General features: G+C 40.1%; 1 protein-coding gene across 3 annotated transcripts in view; it reads left to right on the plus strand.

Moving 5' to 3' along the window:
* Positions 1-230: 230 nt before the first annotated feature.
* Positions 231-20,603, plus strand: part of HAUS6 (HAUS augmin like complex subunit 6) — a 46,403-nt gene continuing 26,030 nt past the window's right edge. Inside the window, exons 1-8 of one of the 3 annotated variants that reach the window (XM_081238320.1) lie at positions 540-629; positions 4,110-4,199; positions 5,678-5,773; positions 7,079-7,157; positions 7,675-7,807; positions 10,570-10,717; positions 12,326-12,391; positions 12,904-12,952. In XM_081238320.1, coding sequence (XP_081094446.1) covers positions 4,195-4,199; positions 5,678-5,773; positions 7,079-7,157; positions 7,675-7,807; positions 10,570-10,717; positions 12,326-12,391; positions 12,904-12,952 — 576 coding nt within the window. In that variant the 5' untranslated portion in view covers positions 540-629; positions 4,110-4,194. Of the gene's footprint in view, positions 630-4,109; positions 4,200-5,677; positions 5,774-7,078; positions 7,158-7,674; positions 7,808-10,569; positions 10,718-12,325; positions 12,392-12,903; positions 12,953-20,603 lie in introns of all 3 variants that reach the window. The other 2 variants (XM_081238318.1, XM_081238319.1) reach the window with 2 other exon arrangements.

The raw sequence follows: 20,603 nt of genomic DNA on the forward strand, positions 1-20,603 counted from the left end.
CAGAAAAAAAGGATCAGAAAACGCGAAGCCGCAGGACGCCAGCAAATCCCCGCAATCACGAGGAACTTCGCCAGCCCCGCAATGCCTTGTGGGTCTTGTATGTTCTCTGGGGGTCTTAACCGGAAAAGACCGAGGCAAGGGTGCATTGCATGGCGGGAGACACAGTCCTCTAAAGAAGCCCCTCCTCCACCGGAAGCCGGGCGGGGCCGGCGCAAACCGCTCTTCCGGAAGCGCGGGACGCTTGGTTTGTGGTGACTTCGCTTAGGCCGCTGTGTCGTACTACCGTTGGAGGCTCTGTTTCCCTGAGACTTTGGAGTCTCAGGCCATTTGAGGCATTTGAGGCCATTTGAGGCGAAATGTTTCCGGGCAAGAGAGGATCAGGCGGTGGCAATGGAGGGGCCGCCGCTATCTCGGGCTGCCCGTAGGGAAAAAGCCTGAGGGGCCCTCGCAGTCGTTGGAGCCTGCGCTTTCTCCCTTTGCCGGGCCCTGCCTACTGCGAAGATGAGTTCGGCCTGGTTCCCTTCTTTCGAGAAGGAGCATCTCTGGATGTATCTGCAGGCGCTCGGCTTCGAGCCGGGCTCGGCGACCGTAGCCGGTGGAAAGATCGTGTCGCACACGCACCTCGGAGTGTAAGGAGGCCGGGGCCGGCGGGGCGGGGGAGTCTGAGCTTGGCCGTGCTGGCGTGACCCGCCTTGTTGCGGACCTCGTAGGTTGATGAATTAAGTAGTCGGTTACTGGGGCCCGGCACTGGCTGCCAAGTTCCTACTTCCAGTGGCAGCCAGCCTGGTGGCAGGAGAGTGTCTGTTACGGGACCTTGCCGGGAGCGCTTTGTAGGGGAGTAGAGTTTGCAGTTGGGGCGAAACTGAAGGGGCGGCTTATTCCTGCTTTGGTAGTGAAGCTGGGTGGTCTGTGAAGTCGAGGTAGAGGTGGCGGTTTGGTAACGGAGGGACTCGGGAACGCCTTCCGTAAGGTGCAAACGCCTTTAGGACTCGAGGGAGACTTTCAAGGTAGTTGATCTTTGGTTTATAATTTTCACTAACTGAAATAGCAGGCTGAAGCCTGCCACAGTTAGCAAAAAACTAGTAGAGAGTGGTATTCAGATGAAAAGTAAAAAAAAAGCCCCTTCCTGCTTTGCTACAGATGTTACAGATCTCATCATAAAACTTAATGCTTGGGCTTCCCTGGTGGCGCAGTGGTTGAGAGTCCGCCTGCCGATGCAGGAGACACGGGTTCGTGCCCCTGTCCGGGAAGATCCCACATGCCGCGGAGCGGCTGGGCCCGAGAGCCATGGCCGCTGAGCCTACGCGTCCGGAGCCTGTGCTCCGCTACGGGAGAGGCCACAACAGTGAGAGGTCTGCGTACCGCAAAAAAACAAAACAAAACAAACCAAAAACCTTAATGCTTTGTTTATATTTCTATGTCTTATTAACTTTAGACAGTCTCTATTATCTTGCCCACTATAGGCCAAGGAAAATTTGGGATACATAGGCTATCTCCTGTGCTCAATCTTCTTGAATTTTGTAATTACGTTATTTCCGTTTTTCTTGTGGCAGTATTTAAATAATGTGCTTAGACCTCTGTTTCTTGATGTATCAATCTCAAAAGTATCTCTGGATTCCCCACGATGTAATTTTACAGTGAAGGCCGCTATTCTTTATACGATAATTAGCGCACCTACACTTACCTACCCTCTGCCTTCTCCCTCTTGACTTTTTTCAGCTGTATTAGAACTGTTTTACTGTCAAGGTTTAGAGCTGTAATTAAGTTTTGTTTGGTAACTGTTTGGAAGTTACTACTATTTACATGTAGAAAGATTTTGTCTAGAAGTCGTCTAAAAATTGACAACCAGTGGGTAGCATTTATCAGGTTATGATTATGTATTAATAAATGTGCCACCTATCTCACATGATTTGATGCCCCACCGTATGGCAGAGAAACTTAAAGCTTCTCCCAGGCCTCCACTGAGGTTGGTTCCCATTGCCACTGCATCCTCTCTATTGTTTTGGCAATCTTAGTTTTTCTCTGCTCTGGCTTATTCAATTGCAGTCTTCTATCTGCCTTTGAAAATTAAATAAAATCTGTCAAGTTCTGGTTCAGTGATGACAGTTTTTTTTTTTTTTAACATTGTTATAGATTCACCCCCCCATGTCTTTAGAGTTGTCTCAGTTGGTTAGTGGGAGGGATATACTAAAACATGTCCCCTTTAAAATGCTTTAAGCATGAATGTGGCATCAAATTTACTTCAAAATTTAAAAAATTTTTTGATTCACTTATGTTTACATATGTTAGAATTCATTCTTTTCGGTGTGCAGTTCTATGTGTTTCTAGTTTCTGTGAGCATGTAATTGTGTAGCCACTTTTCTTATAAAGTTAAATGTACATTTAACATATGATCCAGCAATTCCATTCCTAGGCATTTGCCCAAAAGATTTGCATTTTGGAAAAATCATTCTGGTTGCATTACAGAGAATGGATTAGAGGGGGAGTCAGGGCTTTGCAGTTAGGTAGACCTAAACTAAGGAGTCAGTGGGAATGGAAAGGAAAGGTGATTCATTTATTTGTGGGGTTTTTTTGTTTGTTTGTTTGTTTTTTGTTTTTTTTTTTTGCTTGGAAGGTGATTCGCTTTTATTTATTTTGCCAGTGAATGTGTAAGAGCAACAGTATACATACTTTTTGTCATCTATTTAGGAAAAATTTTTAAAGCTGAAGGATAATGTCAAGCCATATTCACTATGAGATATAAACCTAAACAAAATTTCTATTCCAAGGAAAAAAAAATCCAGTCTTCCCAAAGGAAAACTTTGTCTGCTTTCCTTACAGTGAAATGCAAGTATTGCTGAAAACCAGTTTTTAATCCTCCACTTGATACACAGCCTGAAGTGTAATTAGCTATGTTTACAAGAGGGGGTTATTTTGTTAGGGTCCAAGATGTGTCTTTATCACACAGCAATGTGTTTATTTATTTATTTGTTTTTGGCTGCGTTGGGTCTTTGTTGCTGCATGCAGGCTTTCTCTAGTTGCGGCGAGCGGGGGCTACTCTTCGTTGCGGTGTGCGGGCGTCTCATTGCAGTGGCCTCTCTGGTTGCAGAGCGTGGGCTCTAGGCACGCGGGCTTCAGTAGTTGTGGTGCATGGGCTCAGTAGTTGTGGCTCGTGGGCTCTAGAGCACAGGCTCAGTAGTTGTGATGCACAGGCTTAGTTGCTCCGCGGCATGTGGGATCTTCCTGGACCAGGGATCGAACCCGTGTCCCCTGCATTGGCAGGTGGATTCTTTTTTTTTTTTTAATTTATTTATTTATTTATTTTTGGCTGTGTTGGGTCTTCGTTTCTGTGCGAGGGCTTTCTCTAGTTGCGGCGAACGGGGGCCACTCTTCATCGCGGTGCCTGGGCCTCTCACTGTCGCGGCCTTTCTTGTTGCTGGAGCACAGGCTCCAGACGCGCAGGCTCAGTAGTTGTGGCTCACGGGCGTAGTTGCTCCGTGGCATGTGGGATCTTCCCAGACCAGGGCTCGAACCCGTGTCCCCTGCATTGGCAGGCAGATTCTCAACCACTGCGCCACCAGGGAAGCCCCGGCAGGTGGATTCTTAACCACTGTGCCACCAGGGAAGTCCCGCAGTGTGCTTTTTACAAGCAGACTTGTGGACCATGACTAAAGGACATGTACAGATTCCAGTTCAATACATGGCAAGGCATTTAAGGGGCTGCCAATAGAGCTGACTTTTTGATTATTCTAGAAAGTAGAGACTCATCAACGAACACAGTAATCCCACTCTGCAAAGCTGGAGGCTGGCTAAAAGGAGCATTCCCACCAGACTTTCTGTGCCATAGCAAAGGAGATGCACAGTCTGTGGCTGGGTACACTAAGACATTGTTTGACCTACTGTACAACTGTGCACTTCATAACAGGGTAAAATTACAGTAGTAAATTTTCTAACATTTTTCTGAGGTTATATTCCGTAAGCTTAAAATTCAGATGTACTTATTTAAAGCATTCAAAACATTGGGCTCTAAGAATGTTTATGCATAAGGTTAATATCTGCCCTATAGAGATTTATATATTTCTGCACAAATACCTCCAGTTTATCTGAACGCATCTGTTTTGGACCAGCAGCTCCTGGCAGTGGGAGAGGTGGGTTTCCAGAAATCAGCACAGGTGCATTTGGTAAAAGTTTGGCAGGGACCAGGCCCATCCCAGGATGAGGTAAGTAGGGATTAAAAGCCATGGCAGGATTAGCTGCCAGGGATGGAGTCACAGGAAAAGAAGTAAGTGATGACATTTGAGCATTTTGGAGCATAAACTGCATCTGCTGGGTGAACATGGCTGCAGCAGTCTTTTGTTGAATCAGATTGTTCCCTCCATTAATTTCCAGCTGCATTTTTAAATGTGGAGGAGGGTGAAGGTACTTGCAGTTCTCTCTAGCACACCGACCCTTAAGGTCATAAGCAGCACCCTCCATGGAATCAGCCCAGGCTCTACTAGGCCTTCAGTTGCCCGGAGCAAAGCAGAAGGCACTCTCAGCCCCCATTCATTTGTTTATTCAACAGATATTAATTGAACACAGTATTGGACCTGGGTATACAGTGGTGAACAGAGCAAACGTAAACTTTTCCCTTATAAAATTTCAGTCCAGTGGGTGAGCAAACCTTTAACAAATATCTTTTTAAAAATTAGAAGTGTTGAAGAGAACAGGATACTATATGAAAAAAACAGCAGGTTTGAGAGGTGATAAGGAGGTAGGAACTTCATTTGTATTTGTTGAGGAAACATTCCAAGGATAAAAGAGTTGTTTGACAAAAGGATAAGCAGGGGAATTTTTTTTTTTTTTTTTTTTTTTTTGCTGTACGTGGGCCTCTCACTGTTGTGGCCTCTCCCGTTGCGGAGCACAGGCTCCCGCTGCACAGGCTCAGCGGCCATGGCTCACGGGGCCAGCCGCTCCGCGGCATGTGGGATCTTCCCAGACCGGGGCACGAACCCGTGTCCCCTGCATCGGCAGGCGGACTCCCAACCACTGCGCCACCAGGGAAGCCCAAGCATGGGAATTTTAATGTTAACTCTTTTTTTTCCAACTCAAAGCTTATTTCAGGAAAATAGCTTTATGTGTTCATGGGAGTACTCAGATCTATTTGTCATGTCATCTGTATTATGAGGATAATCAAACTGCTTTCTCATGTTGTTGGGATTAGATAAAATACTTCATGTCAAAGCTGCAAGCACAGCTATTAACTTCATATGATTGTGGTGAAGATTAGATGAGGTGCTGCTTGTAAAAGGCTTAATTAAAATAATATCTGATAAATAATAAACTCAATAAATATTTAGCTGTTTTTATTGTCAGAAAATGTTGGTGGGTATCATCATTTTCACCATATCTGAGGCCATAGTTTTCTCTCTACCTAATTAGGCTTTCCTTTTCTTTTTGTAGAATGTTTTCATTGCAGTAAAGCCAAGTTCTACTAGTTTTCTTCTAATTGATCTATATTTTCAGAATGAAAACAAAAACTTGTATGTGTTTAATTGTTTATAAATATATACATGAATCAGAATAATTAATTTGCCTTGACCTCTTGAACAGAATGAAAAATATTAATGGGTCAGACTCTTACACAGCTTTTGATGATGCTTAGTTTTATTAACCTTTTTCTTTTTTTTTTTACTTCTGTTTCTTTTTAAACCATTAGGAACATGTTTGACAAGTTGAACCGTGATGCCTTTCAGATAGTTTCTTATTTTTTGTTTCAAACGCTTGACCAGTCTCTCACTAAAGAAGTTTTCAAGTGAGTAAAAGTTATTTCATTTTCTTTTTGTAGGGGATTTAAAAAGGGATTATGACTTTATATAAGCCAGAATTTCAACTTTGGACTTCAACTATTATTTTGAATGGATGTTATAGAAATTAGGCTTGAGTCTTACAAATATAGTACTTAACCTTTATAAATCTGAGTGATTTTTTTGGTAAAATTATTGTAAATTAAAATAAAAATATAAAAATGTGATTATTCACTAGCCTTGGTTCTAAGTTATTTTGCATGTGATTTGGGTTTCATCTATAAGAAAAAGTGTTCAAATTTGTTTTAATGTTTATATTGTGCCCTCATCCTCTTATATAGTAAGTCCATTGTTTAGGGCATTGTTTTTATTTGTGATAATTTATTTTTAATATTTGCCTTCAATTAAAGTTATGAATGATCAGGAGAACAAGTGTATTTGAAACATATTTTCGAAATCCCTATCATTAAGGTATAGGGCTTCCTCTGCTCAAATAAAAATAGATTTTTATATTTTTTTTCTAGATTATAAACAAAATACAGCTTACTTTAGCCAGTTCAGCAAATACAGAAAAAGTTAAAGAAGGAAGTAAAAATTATTCCTAAACCCAACTAGAGAATATCACTGTTGACATTCCAGCTTTTTTTCTTTGCATACTTAATTTTTTTCTATGAATATAGCATGTAAGTTATGATATAGAAATACAAAAAAAATGGGGCCCTAATCAAATAATTGCCTCAGAATAAAAATTTAGACAAAACATTATAAGGAGAAAGCAATAGGCAGATTTTAAAGTTCATTATTTTTGACTAAAACTGAATTTTTAATAATTTCATATCTTGTTTGTCCACAAAACAGTAGCACCCCTGACTGTAATATAGGTTATCTCTAGCGGTCATGATCCCTTATGCCATTCTTTCTGTGCTTTTCATGTGTAACCATGTGTTTTTCTCTTTTTCCCCAGGCATTATTATCCTAATTTATTTATACTATCTTTATGCATTAGTCCAGTGAATTCATTGGGAGTGTTGTCTTCTTTAGCTGATTTTCAGTAATTTTAATAGTGATTCATCCCTATATTTAACTTATATATTCATTGATTATTTGCACTAAACTGAATTCAACCCTATAGATATTCATAAAGAAAAAGACCTAATTTCTTACAGGTTGGTATTTCTCTTTAGTTGAAATTTATGAACGTTAGCCTTGATTTAGCATTAATATTTCTAGTATAGGAGATAAGTTTGATGTTTTAAAATTTTGCTGAGTTTGCTTTTTTATTCATAATTCTAATTTTTATTTTTGTTTTAAAGACTTTGTTGGCCTCCATTTGACCAAAAAAGTGATACTGAATTCCGAAAACATTGCTGTGAATGGTTAAAAAAGATTTCTGTAAGTATTTTCTTTCTGAAAGATGCAAATGTTTATTAAGAGGTAATTTTTTTTCAGGCTTTATTGAGGTACATTAATTTTTTTAGAGGTGAAATCTTTTTAATGCTTTTATGCTAACAGTATAAGCAAGAAATACTAATCAGGATAATACTTTCTGGTGGTTTTTGGTTGGGATTCTGTATATTTCTGGGAAGCCAGCTTTGTTGGCTAAGTGCATTAGAAATAGATTTTTGAGTTCCTGGGAATTTATATCACAGTTTTTGTTTAAAGAAAAAAATTTTTTTTTACCATAGATTATTTTAGCTTATGTCCCCAAATAGTATCAATAATTGTGGCTTTAAATTTTAATTGCTTTTTGTGACTGAGTCCACCAAGAGTTTAGAGGATTCAAAAATTCAACTTGTGGTTCAAATGGAATAATTCTGGTAAACCCTGTTAGGCTTCAGAACAGTATGATGTAAGTATAAAGGTTGTTGTTGTTAAGGTCTTCAAATCATCTTGTTTCTTTTTTCCATAGGCTGAATGTGGAAGTAGCTTCCCTCAAGTTGTTGGTTCACTATTTCTTTCTCCTGGTGGTCCTAAGTTTATTCATCTGATGTATCACTTTGCAAGATTTGTTGCAATAAATTATATAAAAACCCATTCTAAAAGTAAGTTAAGCTTACAGTAGGAGATTTTTTTGTTTTGATTCTTAAGTTTTTATTATTTTTTATAATTTGTAAATCATTAAGAGATTTTAATAAAGTAAGATAAAAATATTACTTAACCTCAAAAGGCAAATGGTTAATATTTTATTGGAACTGTAGTTTGAAATCCTCTTATAATGAACATAGGTAGCAATACAGATTATTTTCTTATGTTCTAATACAGAGGTTGGGAAACATTTTCTGTGTAAGGCCTGACAGTAAATATTTTATACTTTGTGTACCACATAAGAGTGTCTGTCACATATACCTGTTTGTGAGGTTTTTTTTTTTTTTTTTTTTTTTTGCGGTACGCGGGCCTCTCACTGTTGTGGCCTCTCCCGTTGCGGAGCACAGGCTCCGGACACGCAGGCTCAGCGGCCATGGCTCACGGGCCCAGCCTCTCCGCGGCATGTGGGATCTTCCCGGACCAGGGCACGAACCCGTGTCCCCTGCATCGGTAGGCGGACTCTCAACCACTGCGCCACCAGGGAAGCCCTGTGAGGTTTTTTTAATTTTTATTTTTTGTAATACAATCCCTTAAAAATGTAGAAAGCAGTCCTAGCTTTCTGACCTCAGAAAAAGAGCCAGTGGGCCAGGTTAGACCTGCAGGTTATAGTTTGCCTATAATTCATTGTATTAAATGTTGTGTTGAATTTGTTAGAGATTTATTTTGGCTACTGGCAATGTGTTGGAATACTTTGGTTCACAATCGCTGTTTTAAAGGGATTTGATCTATTTACTAAATTATAGAAACAAAATATTGGATTTTTCAGCTAAGACTTAAAAGAATGCTATTTGTAGCTTACTAAGTATGCTGCTCAGTTTAATTGAGTTATGCTCATAAAACATGGGAGGTAAAAGCTGGAAAAGTTGATGCAATAATATCCCATCTTCCAATTTCTAGAGACAACCATTGCTTACATTTTGGTTTGTTTTCTTTTAGGTGTTTTTGTTTGTTTGTTTTTAATGCACATATATGTTTTAATTATTTTGAATAAATGATAGATTCTCATGATTCAAAAATCAGAAAGTGAAAAGTCTGTCTTCCATCTCTACTTAGTTTCCCTTCCCAGAAGCAACCATTGTAATGAATAATACTAGCAAATGTGTATATATTCTTTTTTTTAAACCCTAAATGGTGACATACATCTGGTTTTGAATCTTGTGTTTTTTATGCAACAGTGTATATTGGAGATCATCCCATGTCAGTTCATAGATCTTCCTTACTCTGTCTCTCTCTTAAGAACTGCATATTTGAATGGATGTGTCATAGTGTATTTAATCACACATTTGTTCTGAAATCAGTTCTGCTGACAGACAGTTGGCTTTGTTCCTAATCTTTTGCTATAAAAATAATGCTACAGTGACAAACTTTATACGTATATCATTTTGTATATGTTCAAGTATATATTGTATGTGTGTGTGTGTATATATATATATATATATATATATGTATATATGCACCCAAACATATACCTTTTTTCCAGTTTATCTTCTGTGCATGATTTTTTAAAACATGTACATGTGATCTTGCTTTATAAGCATTTACATATTTTATTTAATTATTTTAATTAATTAATTAATTAATTAATTTTTTTGCGGTATGCGGGCCTCTCACTGTTGTGGCCTCTCCCGTTGTGGGGCACAGGCTCCGGACACGCAGGCTCAGCAGCTATAGCTCACGGGCCCAGCCGCTCCGCGGCATGTGGGATCTTCCTGGACCGGGGCACGAGCCCGTGTCCCCCGCATCGGCAGGCGGACTCTCAACCACTGCGCCACCAGGGAAGCCCTACATATTTTAAATTTAATGTAACATAAGCATTTTACCAGCTTTTCTGTTAGATGATTTATTCCAGTTACATGTAACCCAAACTATTTTATATGAATTATGTGTATTTGGATTTAGCAAGAGTTTATTGTACATAAGGCTTTTAAGCATGGGTTGTCATTTCTCATTTAAAGCTGTTTCATTCAACATATTCAGTCTCTAGGTGACTTCTACATCCAGCGAACTCATCCCCTGTTAAATATTCAGGAGTTTTGGTTATTTCTTTGCGGGTGATCTAGGACCTGGATTTACAATGTTAAGTATGGTGTGGGGTCACTATTTTCCAGAATATCCATCTTTATTGTATTGAGCCATCTTAAAGTAGGATTTATTACATTTTATTACAGGTGAAAACCTGGACTCTCAAATGTTTAGATGGATTGTTGTCAGGGTCTGCTTTGATCATTAGTAACACAGCCAAGAATTACTTGAGAAATAGAGATTGGTTTTATTTGGTTGTCTTGTCCTGTTGGTCTTACTAGGAAGAAAAGTACGCTGATGGCAGCAATGAAGGTGATGTGATCTCACCTCATCTCTTTTAATTGATTTTCTTCCTTTGTTGTTAAAAGATCAGTTGAGAAGGTGCTTATGTGTAATGATGTATTTGTTCACGGATGTATCACGCTGTGATAATAAGAATTACTTGGGGCACAAGGACTCTGAGAATTTTTAATTATGTAAAATAACTCAACTTCAGGTATCCTTTTTTATTGCCTCCTTTAAAAATAGGTCATCCTTGCTTTTGCTGAAATTAGTTGTATCTTTTTGTGTATGTGGCATGCCAGCTTTTAAGGAGTTGTTAGTTAAATGAGGTTGTTAATCTCTCAATAATCTCACATTTTTATATTTATTAGCTTGTAAGTCTAAGTTTTGTATATTTTATTTGTGTTCTGTGTAGATTCTTCTGTACATTTTACAGAGACATTTAACGTAAAGCCACAAGATTTGCACAAGTGCATTGCCAGATGCCATGTAGCACGTAACAGATTTTTACGAATTTTGCAAAGAGAAGATTGTGTTACCCGAAAATACCAGGAAAATGCACAGTAAGTAATACTTTGATAGTTAGAAAATGTAAATTCCTTTCTTTTTGCACAAATGTCATCAGTATCCCTTTTTTTTAACCCATTGGTGTATGCACTTTATTTTTTAAATTCCATCAGTATTTATTTATTTATTTAATTTATTTTTGACTGCGTTGGGTCTTCGTTGCTGTGCGTGGGCTTTCTCTAGTCGCGGTGAGTGGGGGCTACTCTTCGTTGTGGTATGCGGGCTTCTCATTGCGGTGGCTTTTCTTGTTGTGGAGCACGGGTTCTAGGCGCGCGGGCTTCAGTAGTTGTGGCATGTGGGCTCAGTAGCTGTGGCACACGGGCTTAGTTGCTCCGCGGCATGTGGGGTCATCCCGGACCAGGGCTCGAACCCGTGTCCCCTCCACTGGCAGGCAGATTCTTAACCATTGTGCCACCAGGGAAGTCCCTCATCGGTATTCTCTCAATGGCAATAATTCATGTCTACCTCAAAACCCCCTTGCTGTTATCTTTCCATTTTAAAGCCTGATAACTTCTGAATAAAATGTTTTAAAACTTTAGGCATACTGTAAATGAAAGTTTAGAGAAAAGGAAGATATCATTTTAGTTCAAAAACTCAGTTTCTTTAGGTGCTTTTTCTTTTTTTTTTTTTTTTCTTTTTGTGGTATGCGGGCCTCTCACTGCTGTGGCCTCTCCCGTTGCGGAGCACAGGCTCCGGACGCGCAGGCCCAGCGGCCATGGCTCACGGGCCCAGCCGCTCCGCGGCATATGGGATCCTCCCAGACCGGGGCACGAACCCGTATCCCCTGCATCGGCAGGCGGACTCTCAACCACTGCGCCACCAGGGAGGCCCAGGTGCTTTTTCTTTTAAACATGGAAATAAATTTTTAAGCTGTAATTATAGTGCTCATTCTATTTTGTATCCTTTTTTCTCTTAATATTTCATTCTATAAATTTTTCCATATTGCCATAATGTATTACTTTTAATTTCTACTTAGTGTCTTAGTTGAAGAGGTATTCCATAGTTTCTTTAGCCATTTTATACTGTCTTATATATACATTTATCTATTCAGCACTTTTCTTTTTTGAGTTACTTCTATGTGCTGGATATTGATTATACACTAGGCCTACAGCATTAAACAAGGCAAGCAAGGTTCTTACTCTCTAGACATAAATTGTGTCCAGTTTTTTACAATTATAAACAACTATAGTAAGATAACTTTTTAAATGCTGTTATCTATTCCCAAAGCTACAAAATCCTTTGAAATCTCCTTAAAACTACAATGTTGCCTGTTTTAGGTAACATTTAAAATTATCCCCTAGGTATGTGAGATAAGGATAAGAGAGCAGAGTAGTCTTAAATGACTTCCAACATTTTTGCTTGAAGTCAGAGAGTATATGAGCCAAGAAGTCCTGGTCCATTTCAATAGCCGCCTATATGTTAGACCACTCCTGTAACTCTTAAAGGGAGTCTAGAGTCCCTTTATGACTGGCTGCTGGGTATATTTGGAAGAGTAGTCCTCAGAGGCCTTGAGCAAAGATATGAAATGAGGGAAAATATCAAAGCGGGCTATACTAGTTAGTTGTAATAGATTTACAGTTGTCATTTTGTATGTTTTCTTGCAGATTATCAGTTAAACAAATACAAAGTTTGAGATCAGAATGTATAGGACAGCAAAACGAGATAAAAAAGTAAGTGACTTTTAGAGTTGAAAGTTCCTTGAGATACTAGTTGAGCCTCCTGCATGTTACCGGTAAGGAAACTGAGATTAGTTAAAATAACATATCAATAGCTAGTTGATAATAGGACAAGAACATAATTCTGATTCCTAGTCCAGTTCTTCTAATAAATTATGATAGCTTTGAGCTTGAATTTTATTTTTGCTTTTTTTTTTGTGGTATGCGGGCCTCTCACTGTTGTGGCCTCTCCTGTTGCGGAGCACAGGCTCCAGACACGCAGGCTTAGCGGCCATGGCTCACGGGCCCAGCCGCTCCGCGGCACGCGGGATCTTCCCGGATGGGGGCACGAACCCATGTCCTCTGCATTGGCAGGCGGACTCTCAACCACTGTGCCACCAGGGAAGCCCTATTTTTGCTTTTAATAGGTGGTTGTTAGCAGGTGGGTGTGCAGATTAATTAGCTCTTTGGATGGTATATTACCATATTTTTTTATTGACTAATGAGATTATTTAATTTTTAAATAGAATGGAACCCTATGATGACCAAAGTAATATACAAGAGAAAATTCAAAAGGTGAGACTTTTTTTTGAATTTTATTTTGTTTATTTTTTATACAGCAGGTTCTTATGTATTTTATACATATAGTGTATATATGTCAATCCCGATCTCCCAGTTCATCGCACCCCCCCCCCCATTCCCCCCTTGGTGTCCATATGTTTGTTCTCTACATCTGTGTCTCTATTTCTGCCTTGCATACTGGTTCGTGTGTACCATTTTTCTACATTCCACATATATGCGTTAATGTATGATATTTGTTTTTCTCTTTCTGGCTTACTTCACTCTGTATAAGACAGTCTCTAGGTCCTTCCATGTCTCTACAAATGACCCAATTTCGTTCCTTTTTATGGCTGAGTAATACTCCATTGTACATGTGCACCACATCTTCTTTATCCATTCATCTGTTGATGGGCGTTTAGTTGCTTCCATGACCTGGCTATTGGAAATAGTGCTACAGTGAACATTGGGGTGCATGTGTCTTTTTTTTTTAATTTTTTTTTATTAGTTTCTGCTTTATAACAAAGTGAATCAGTTATACATATACATCTGTTCCCATATCCCTTCCCTCTTGCGTCTCCCTCCCTCCCACCCTCCCTATCCCACCCCTCCAGGCGGTCACACAGCACCGAGCTGATCTCCCTGTGCTATGCGGCTGCTTCCCACTATCTATCTACCTTACGTTTGGTACTGTATATGTGTCCATGCCTCTCTCTCGCTTTGTCACAGCTTACCCTTCCCCCTCCCCATATCCTCAAGTCCATTCTCAAGTAGGTCTGTGTCTTTATTCCCGTTTTACCCCTAGGTTCTTCATGACATTTTTTTTCTTATATTCCATATATATGTGTTAGCATACGGTACTTGTCTTTCTCTTTCTGACTTCACTCTGTATGACAGACTCTAGGCCTATCCACCTCATTACAAATAGCTCAATTTCGTTTCTTTTTATGGCTGAGTAATATTCCATTGTATATAGGTGCCACATCTTCTTTATCCATTCATCCGATGATGGACACTTAGGTTGTTTCCATCTCCAGGCTATTGTGAATAGAGCTGCAATGAACATTTTGGTACATGTCTCTTTTTGAATTATGGTTTTCTCAGGGTATATGCCTAGTAGTGGGATTGCTGGGTCATATGGTAGTTCTATTTGTAGTTTTTTAAGGAACCTCCATACCGTTCTCCATAGTGGCTGTACCAATTCACATTCCCACCAGCAGTGCAAGAGTGTTCCCTTTTCTCCACACCCTCTCCAGCACTTATTGTTTATAGATTTTCTGATGATGCCCATTCTGACTGGTGTGAGATGATACTTCATTGTAGTTTTGATTTACATTTCTCTAATAATTAGTGGTATTGAGCAGCTTTTCATGTGCCTTTTGGCCATCGGTATGTCTTCTTTGGAGAGATGTCTATTTAGGTCTTCTGCCCGTTTTTTAATTGGGTTGTTTGTTTTTTTAATATTGAGCTGCATGAGCTGTATATATATTTTGGAGATTAATCCTTTGTCCATTAATTCGTTTGCAAATATTTTCTCCCATTCTGAGGGTTGTCTTTTCATCTTGTTTGTAGTTTCCTTTGCTGTGCAAAAGCTTTCAAGTTTCATTAGGCCCCATTTGTTTATTTTTGTTTTTATTTCCATTACTCTAGGAGTTGGGTCAGAAAAGATCTTGCTGTGGTTTATGTCAGAGTGTTCTTCCTGTTTTCCTCTAAGAGTTTTATAGTGTCTGGTCTTACATTTAGGTCTTTAATCCATTTTGAGTTTATTTTTGTGTATGGTATTAGGCAGTGTTCTAATTTCATTCTTTTATATGTAGCTGTCCAGTTTTCCCAGCACCGTTTATTGAAGAGACTGTCTTTTCTCCATTGTATATCCTTGCTTCCTTTGTCATAGATTAGTTGACCGTAGGTGAGTGGGTTTATCTATGGGCTTTCTATGCTGTTCCATTGATCGATATTTCTCTTTTTGTGCCAGTACCATATTGTCTTGATTACTGTAACTTTGTAGTATAGTCTGAAGTCAGGGAGCCTGATTCCTCCAGCTCCGTTTTTCGTTTCTCAAGATTGCTTTGGCTATTCGGGGTCTTTTGTGTTTCCATACAAATTGTGAAATTTTTTGTTCTAGTTCTGTGAAAATGCCAGTGGTAGTTTGATAGGGATTGCATTGAATCTGTAGATTGCTGTGGGTAGTAGAGTCATTTTCACAACGTTGATTCTTCCAATCCGAGAACATGGTGTATCTCTTCATCTGTTGGTATCATCTTTGATTTCTTTCATCAGTGTCTTAAAGTTCTCTGAGTACAGGTCTTCTACCTTCTTAGGTAGGTTTATTCCTTGGTATTTTATTCTTTTTGTTGCAGTGGTGAATGGGATTGTTTCCTTAATTTCTCTTTCTGAGAGACAATATTTTTTTTTTTTTTTTTTTTTTTTTTTGCGGTACGCAGGCCTCTCGCTGTTGTGGCCTCTCCCATTGTGGAGCACAGGCTCCGGACGTGCAGGCTTAGTGGCCATGGCTCATGGGCCTAGCTGCTCTGCGGCATGTGGGATCTTCCCGGACCGGGGCACGAACCCGTGTCCCCTGCATCGGCAGGCGGACTCTCAACCACTGTGCCACCAGGGAAGCCCTTAATATCTCTTTGTGATCTTTTGTTGTTAGTGTGTAGCAATGCAAGAGATTTCTGTGCATTAATTTTGTATCCTGCAACTTTACCAAATTCATTGATTAGCTCTAGTAGTTTTCTGGTAGCATCTTTAGGATTTTCTGTGTGTAGTAGTATCATGTCATCTGCAAACAGTGACAGTTTTACTTCTTCTTTTCCAATTTGTATTCTTTTTATTTCTTTTTCTTCTCTGATTGCCGTGGCTAGGATTTCCAAAACTGTGTTGAATAATAGTTGCGAGAGGGGACCTCCTTGTCTTGTTCCTGATCTTAGAGGAAGTGCTTTCAGTTTTTCACCATTGAGAAAGATGTTTGCTGTGGGTTTGTCATATATGGTCTTTATTATGTTGAGGTAGGTTGCCTCTATGCCCACTTCTGGAGAGTTTTTATCATAAATCGGTGTTGAATTTTGTCAAAAGCATTTCTGCATCTATTGAGATGGTCGTATGGTTTTTATTCTTCAATTTGTTAATATGGTGTATCACATTGATTTGTGTATATTGAAGAATCCTTGCATCCCTGGGATAAATCCCACTTGATGTTGGTGTATATGATCTTTTTAACGTGTTACTGGAGTCTGTTTGGTAGTATTTTGCTGAGGATTTTTACATCTGTATTCATCAGTGATATTGCTCAGTAATTTTCTTTTTTTGTAGTATCTCTGTCTGGTTTTGGTATCAGGGTGATGGTGGCTTTGTAGAATGAGTTGGGAGTGTTCTTTCCCTGCAGTTTTTTTGGAAGAGTTTGAGAAGGATGGGTGTTAGTTCTTCTCTAAATGTTTGGTAGAATTCACCTGTGAAGCCATCTGGTCCTGGACTTTTGTTGGAAGATTTTTTTTTTCCGTATGCGGGCCTCTCATTGTCGTGGCCTCTCCTGTTGCGGAGCACAGGCTCCGGATGCGCAGGCTCAGCAGCCATGGCTCACGGGCCCAGCCGCTCCGTGGGTTGTGGGATCTTCCCGGACCGGGGCATGAACCTGTGTCCCCTGCATCGGCAGGCGGATTCTCAACCACTGCGCCACCAGGGAAGCCCCCTGTTGTGTCATTTAAAGCTTGTGTTTCCTTGTTAATTTTCTGTCTGGATGATCTGTCCATTTTATAATTGTTAGCGGTTGCCTTAATGTATTGAGGTGCTTCTGTGTTGGGTGTATATATATATATATTTTTTTTTGTTTTGTTTTTTTTTTTTTTTTTTTTCTTGATTTTTTGCGGTATGTGGGCCTCTCACTGTTGTGGCCTCTCCCGTCGCGGAGCACAGGCTCTGGACGCGCAGGCTCAGCAGCCATGGCTCACGGGCCCAGCCGCTCCGCGGCATGTGGGATCTTCCCAGACCGGGGCACGAACCCGTGTCCCCTGCATCGGCAGGCGGACTCTCAACCACTGCGCCACCAGGGAAGCCCTATATTTTTAATTGTTATGTCTTCTTGGTTGATCCCTTGATCATTATGTGGTGTCCTTCCTTGTCTCTTGTAATATTCTTTATTTTAAAGTTTATTTTATCTGATAGGAGTATTGCTACTCCAGCTTTGTTTTGATTTCCATTTGCATGGAATATCTTGTTTTCATCCCCTCACTTTCAGTCTGTATGTGTCCCTAGGTCTGAAGTGGGTCTCTTGTAGACAGTGTATATATGGGTCTTGTGTTTGTATCCATTTAGCAAGCCTGTGTCTTTTGGTTGGAGCATTTAATCCATTCAAATTTAAGGTAATTATCGATATGTATGCTCCTATTACCATTTTCTTAATTGTTTTTTGTTTGTTTTTGTAGTTCCTTTTCTCCTCTTGTGTTTCCCATTTAGAGAAGTTCCTTTAGCATTTGTTGTAGAGCTGGTTTGGTGGTGCTGAATTCTCATAGCTTTTGCTTGTCTGTAAAGCTTTTGATTTCTTCTTTGAATCTGAGTGAGATCCTTGCTGGGTAGAGTAATGTTGGTTGTAGGTTCTTCTCTTTCATAACTTTAAATATATCGTGCCACTCCCTTCTGGTTTGTAGAGTTTCTGCTGAGAAGTCAGGTGTTAACCTTATGGGAGTTCCCTTGTATGTTATTTGTTGTTTTTCTCTTGTTGCTTTTAATAATTTTTGTTTGTCTTTAATTTTTGTTAATTTCATTACTGTGTGTCTCGGCATGTTTCTTCTTGGGTTTATCCCGCCTGGGACTCTGCGCTTCCTGGACTTAGGTGGCTATTTCCTTTCCCATGTTAGGGAAGTTTTCAACTATAATCTCCAAATATTTTCTCTGGTCCTTTCTCTCTCTCTTCTCCTTCTGGGACCCCTTTAATGTGAATGTTGCTGTGTTTAATGTTGTTCCAGAGGTCTCTTAGGCTGTCTATATTTCTTTTCATTCTTTTTTCTTTATTCTGTTCCACGGCAGTGATTTCCACCATTTTGTCCTCCAGGTCATTTATCCATTCTTCTGCCTCAGTTATTCTGCTATTGATTCCTTCTAGTATATTTTTCTTTTCACTTATTGTATTGTTCATCTCTGTTTGTTCTTTAATTCTTCTAGTTGTTTGCTCTTTAATTCTTCTAGGTCTTTGTTAAACATTTCTTGCATCTTCTTGATCTTTGCCTCCATTCTTTTTCCGAGGTCCTGGATCATCTTCACTGTCACTCTTCTGAATTCTTTTTCTGGAAGGTTGCCTATCTCCACTTCATTTAGTTGTTTTTCTGGGGTTTTATCTTGTTCCTTCATCTGTTCCATCCTCTGCCTTTTCATTTTGTCTGTCTTTCTGTGAATATGGTTTTTGTTTCACAGGCTGCAGGATTGTAGTTCTTTTTGCTTCTGCTGTCTGCCCTCTGGTGGATGAGGCTATCTAAGAGGCTTGTGGAAGCTTCCTGATGGGAGGGACTGGTCAAGACAACTTTTGAAGGGAGCAATTTAATCTTTCTTTTGTGTTATGCAGTGTTTACTTAATTGAACTCATATATCTCTCTTTGTAGCAGTGTTTTGTTTGTTTTTCTTTTTTTTACTCATTATAAGTGATATATGTATAAAAGTATTAACGGGGTGCCTTTAAAAGACTTGAATATAATGGAAAAATTAGCTTATAATCTGTCAGACTAAATATATACAAAAGTAGTTTTAAATTAACCAGTTTAAATTTGGTTAATTTAAAATCTTTCATGGGCTTCCCTGGTGGCGCAGTGGTTGAGAGTCCGCCTGCCGATGCAGGGGACACGGGTTCGTGCCCCTATCCCGGAAGATCCCACATGCCGCGGAGCGGCTGGGCCCGCGAGCCATGGCCGCGGAGCCTGTGTGTCCGGAGCCTGTGCTCCGCAACGGGAGAGGCCACAGCAGTGAGAGGCCCGCGTACAGCAAAAAAAAAAAATAAATAAAATCTTTCATGCCAGTAGGGAAAATTCAGCTTGATTCTAACTTAATCAGTAATATTTATCTAAATAAAATACATTACGTGAAGGCAGATGGTAAGTATGGAAGAACGATGAGAAGTCATGTTGAGGCTGACATGGCAGTAGAGAGGAATCTGGCAGATATAAATGATCTGAGGCTTTCAGAGGTTGGCTTTAACAAATGTGGGTAGGAGTGTTTTCTTAGACCTTTGTGTTTGGATGAAATCTCTCTGAAGCTCTTTGTTCTGATTCTATGGTCACCAAGCTGCTTTGGGATATTAATTTGGCTTTTTAGGCACTTTGTCACTGGAAAAGGTGCGTGCCCTCCTCAGGAAGTAATTATTCATTAATTCAGTGAATATTTATTGATCACCTGCCATTTGCTAGGCATTCTTCTAGATATTATGGACTAGAGCACTAAAGAAAACAGAGTCACTTCCTTTATGGAGCTTCCAGTTTAGTGAATATGAATATTCCTATTGCTGAATGTAGTATCTTTGATTGTAGGCTTAATAGGTTAGGTTGGTATGAAACCCGTTAAGAGTTTTCATAGCAGTCTGTCTTGAGTTTGGGTAATGTTCAGTTTTCCCTGAGTCCAGTCAACTTTGAGCCCTTGAGAAGGTAAACTTTCTAGATTTGAAAAATCTGAGCACCAGATCCTGGATCTTTGTATGTTCACCAAGGAAATGCCATCCTATGAGATCTTTAGGTGGCCAGCCAATGAGTCTTCCGTTGGGGAAACAAGTTTACTTTGTACTGTGAGAAGACCCAGACACTAACACAAATATAATTAGTGTATTTCCCCTCCTCTTTCCCACTTACGTAAATTCTTTTGAGGCATAACATACATATAAAAATGTGCAAAAATCATAAGTGTGAAGCTTGACAAAATTCACAAAGTGGACACATCCATGTAACCAGCATCCAGTTAAAGAAACAGAATGTTACCATCACCCCAGGAGCATTGAGCCCCCTTTCTTTCATGACCATTTCCTTCCAAGAGTAAACACTATCCTCACTTCTTTTTTTGTTTTTGTTTTGTTTTGTTTTTGCGGTACACGGGCCTCTCACTGTTGTGGCCTCTCCCGTTGCGGAGCACAGTCTCCGGACGTGCAGGCTCAGCGGCCATGGCTCACTGGCCCAGCCGCTCGCTCCACAGCATGTGGGATCTTCCCGGACCAGGGCACGAACCTGCGTCCCCTGCATCGGCAGGCAGACTCTCAACCACTGCATCACCAGGGAAGCCCTGTTTGTTTTTTTTTTTTTTTTTTTTTTTTTTTTTTTTTTTTTTTTTTTTTTTGCTGTACGCGGGCCTCTCACTGCTGTGGCCTCTCCCGTTGCGGAGCACAGGCTCCGGACACACAGGCTCCGCGGCCATGGCTCGCGGGCCCAGCCGCTGCGCGGCATGTGGGATCCTCCGGGATAGGGGCACGAACCCGTGTCCCCTGCATCGGCAGGCGGACTCTCAACCACTGCGCCACCAGGGAAGCCCTCTGTTTGTTTTTTAAAAATTAATTTATTTTATTTATTTTTGGCTATATTGGGTCCTCATTGCTGCATGCAGGTTTTCTCTAGTTGCGGCGAGCGGGGGCTACTCTTCGTTGTGATGCGTGGGTGTGGGCTTCTCATTGCGATGGGTTCTCTAGTTGCGGAGCATGGGCTCT

The sequence above is a fragment of the Mesoplodon bidens genome (assembly GCF_964165515.1).
Source record: "Mesoplodon bidens genome assembly, chromosome: 6".
NCBI classification, from domain to species: Eukaryota; Metazoa; Chordata; class Mammalia; order Artiodactyla; family Ziphiidae; genus Mesoplodon; species Mesoplodon bidens.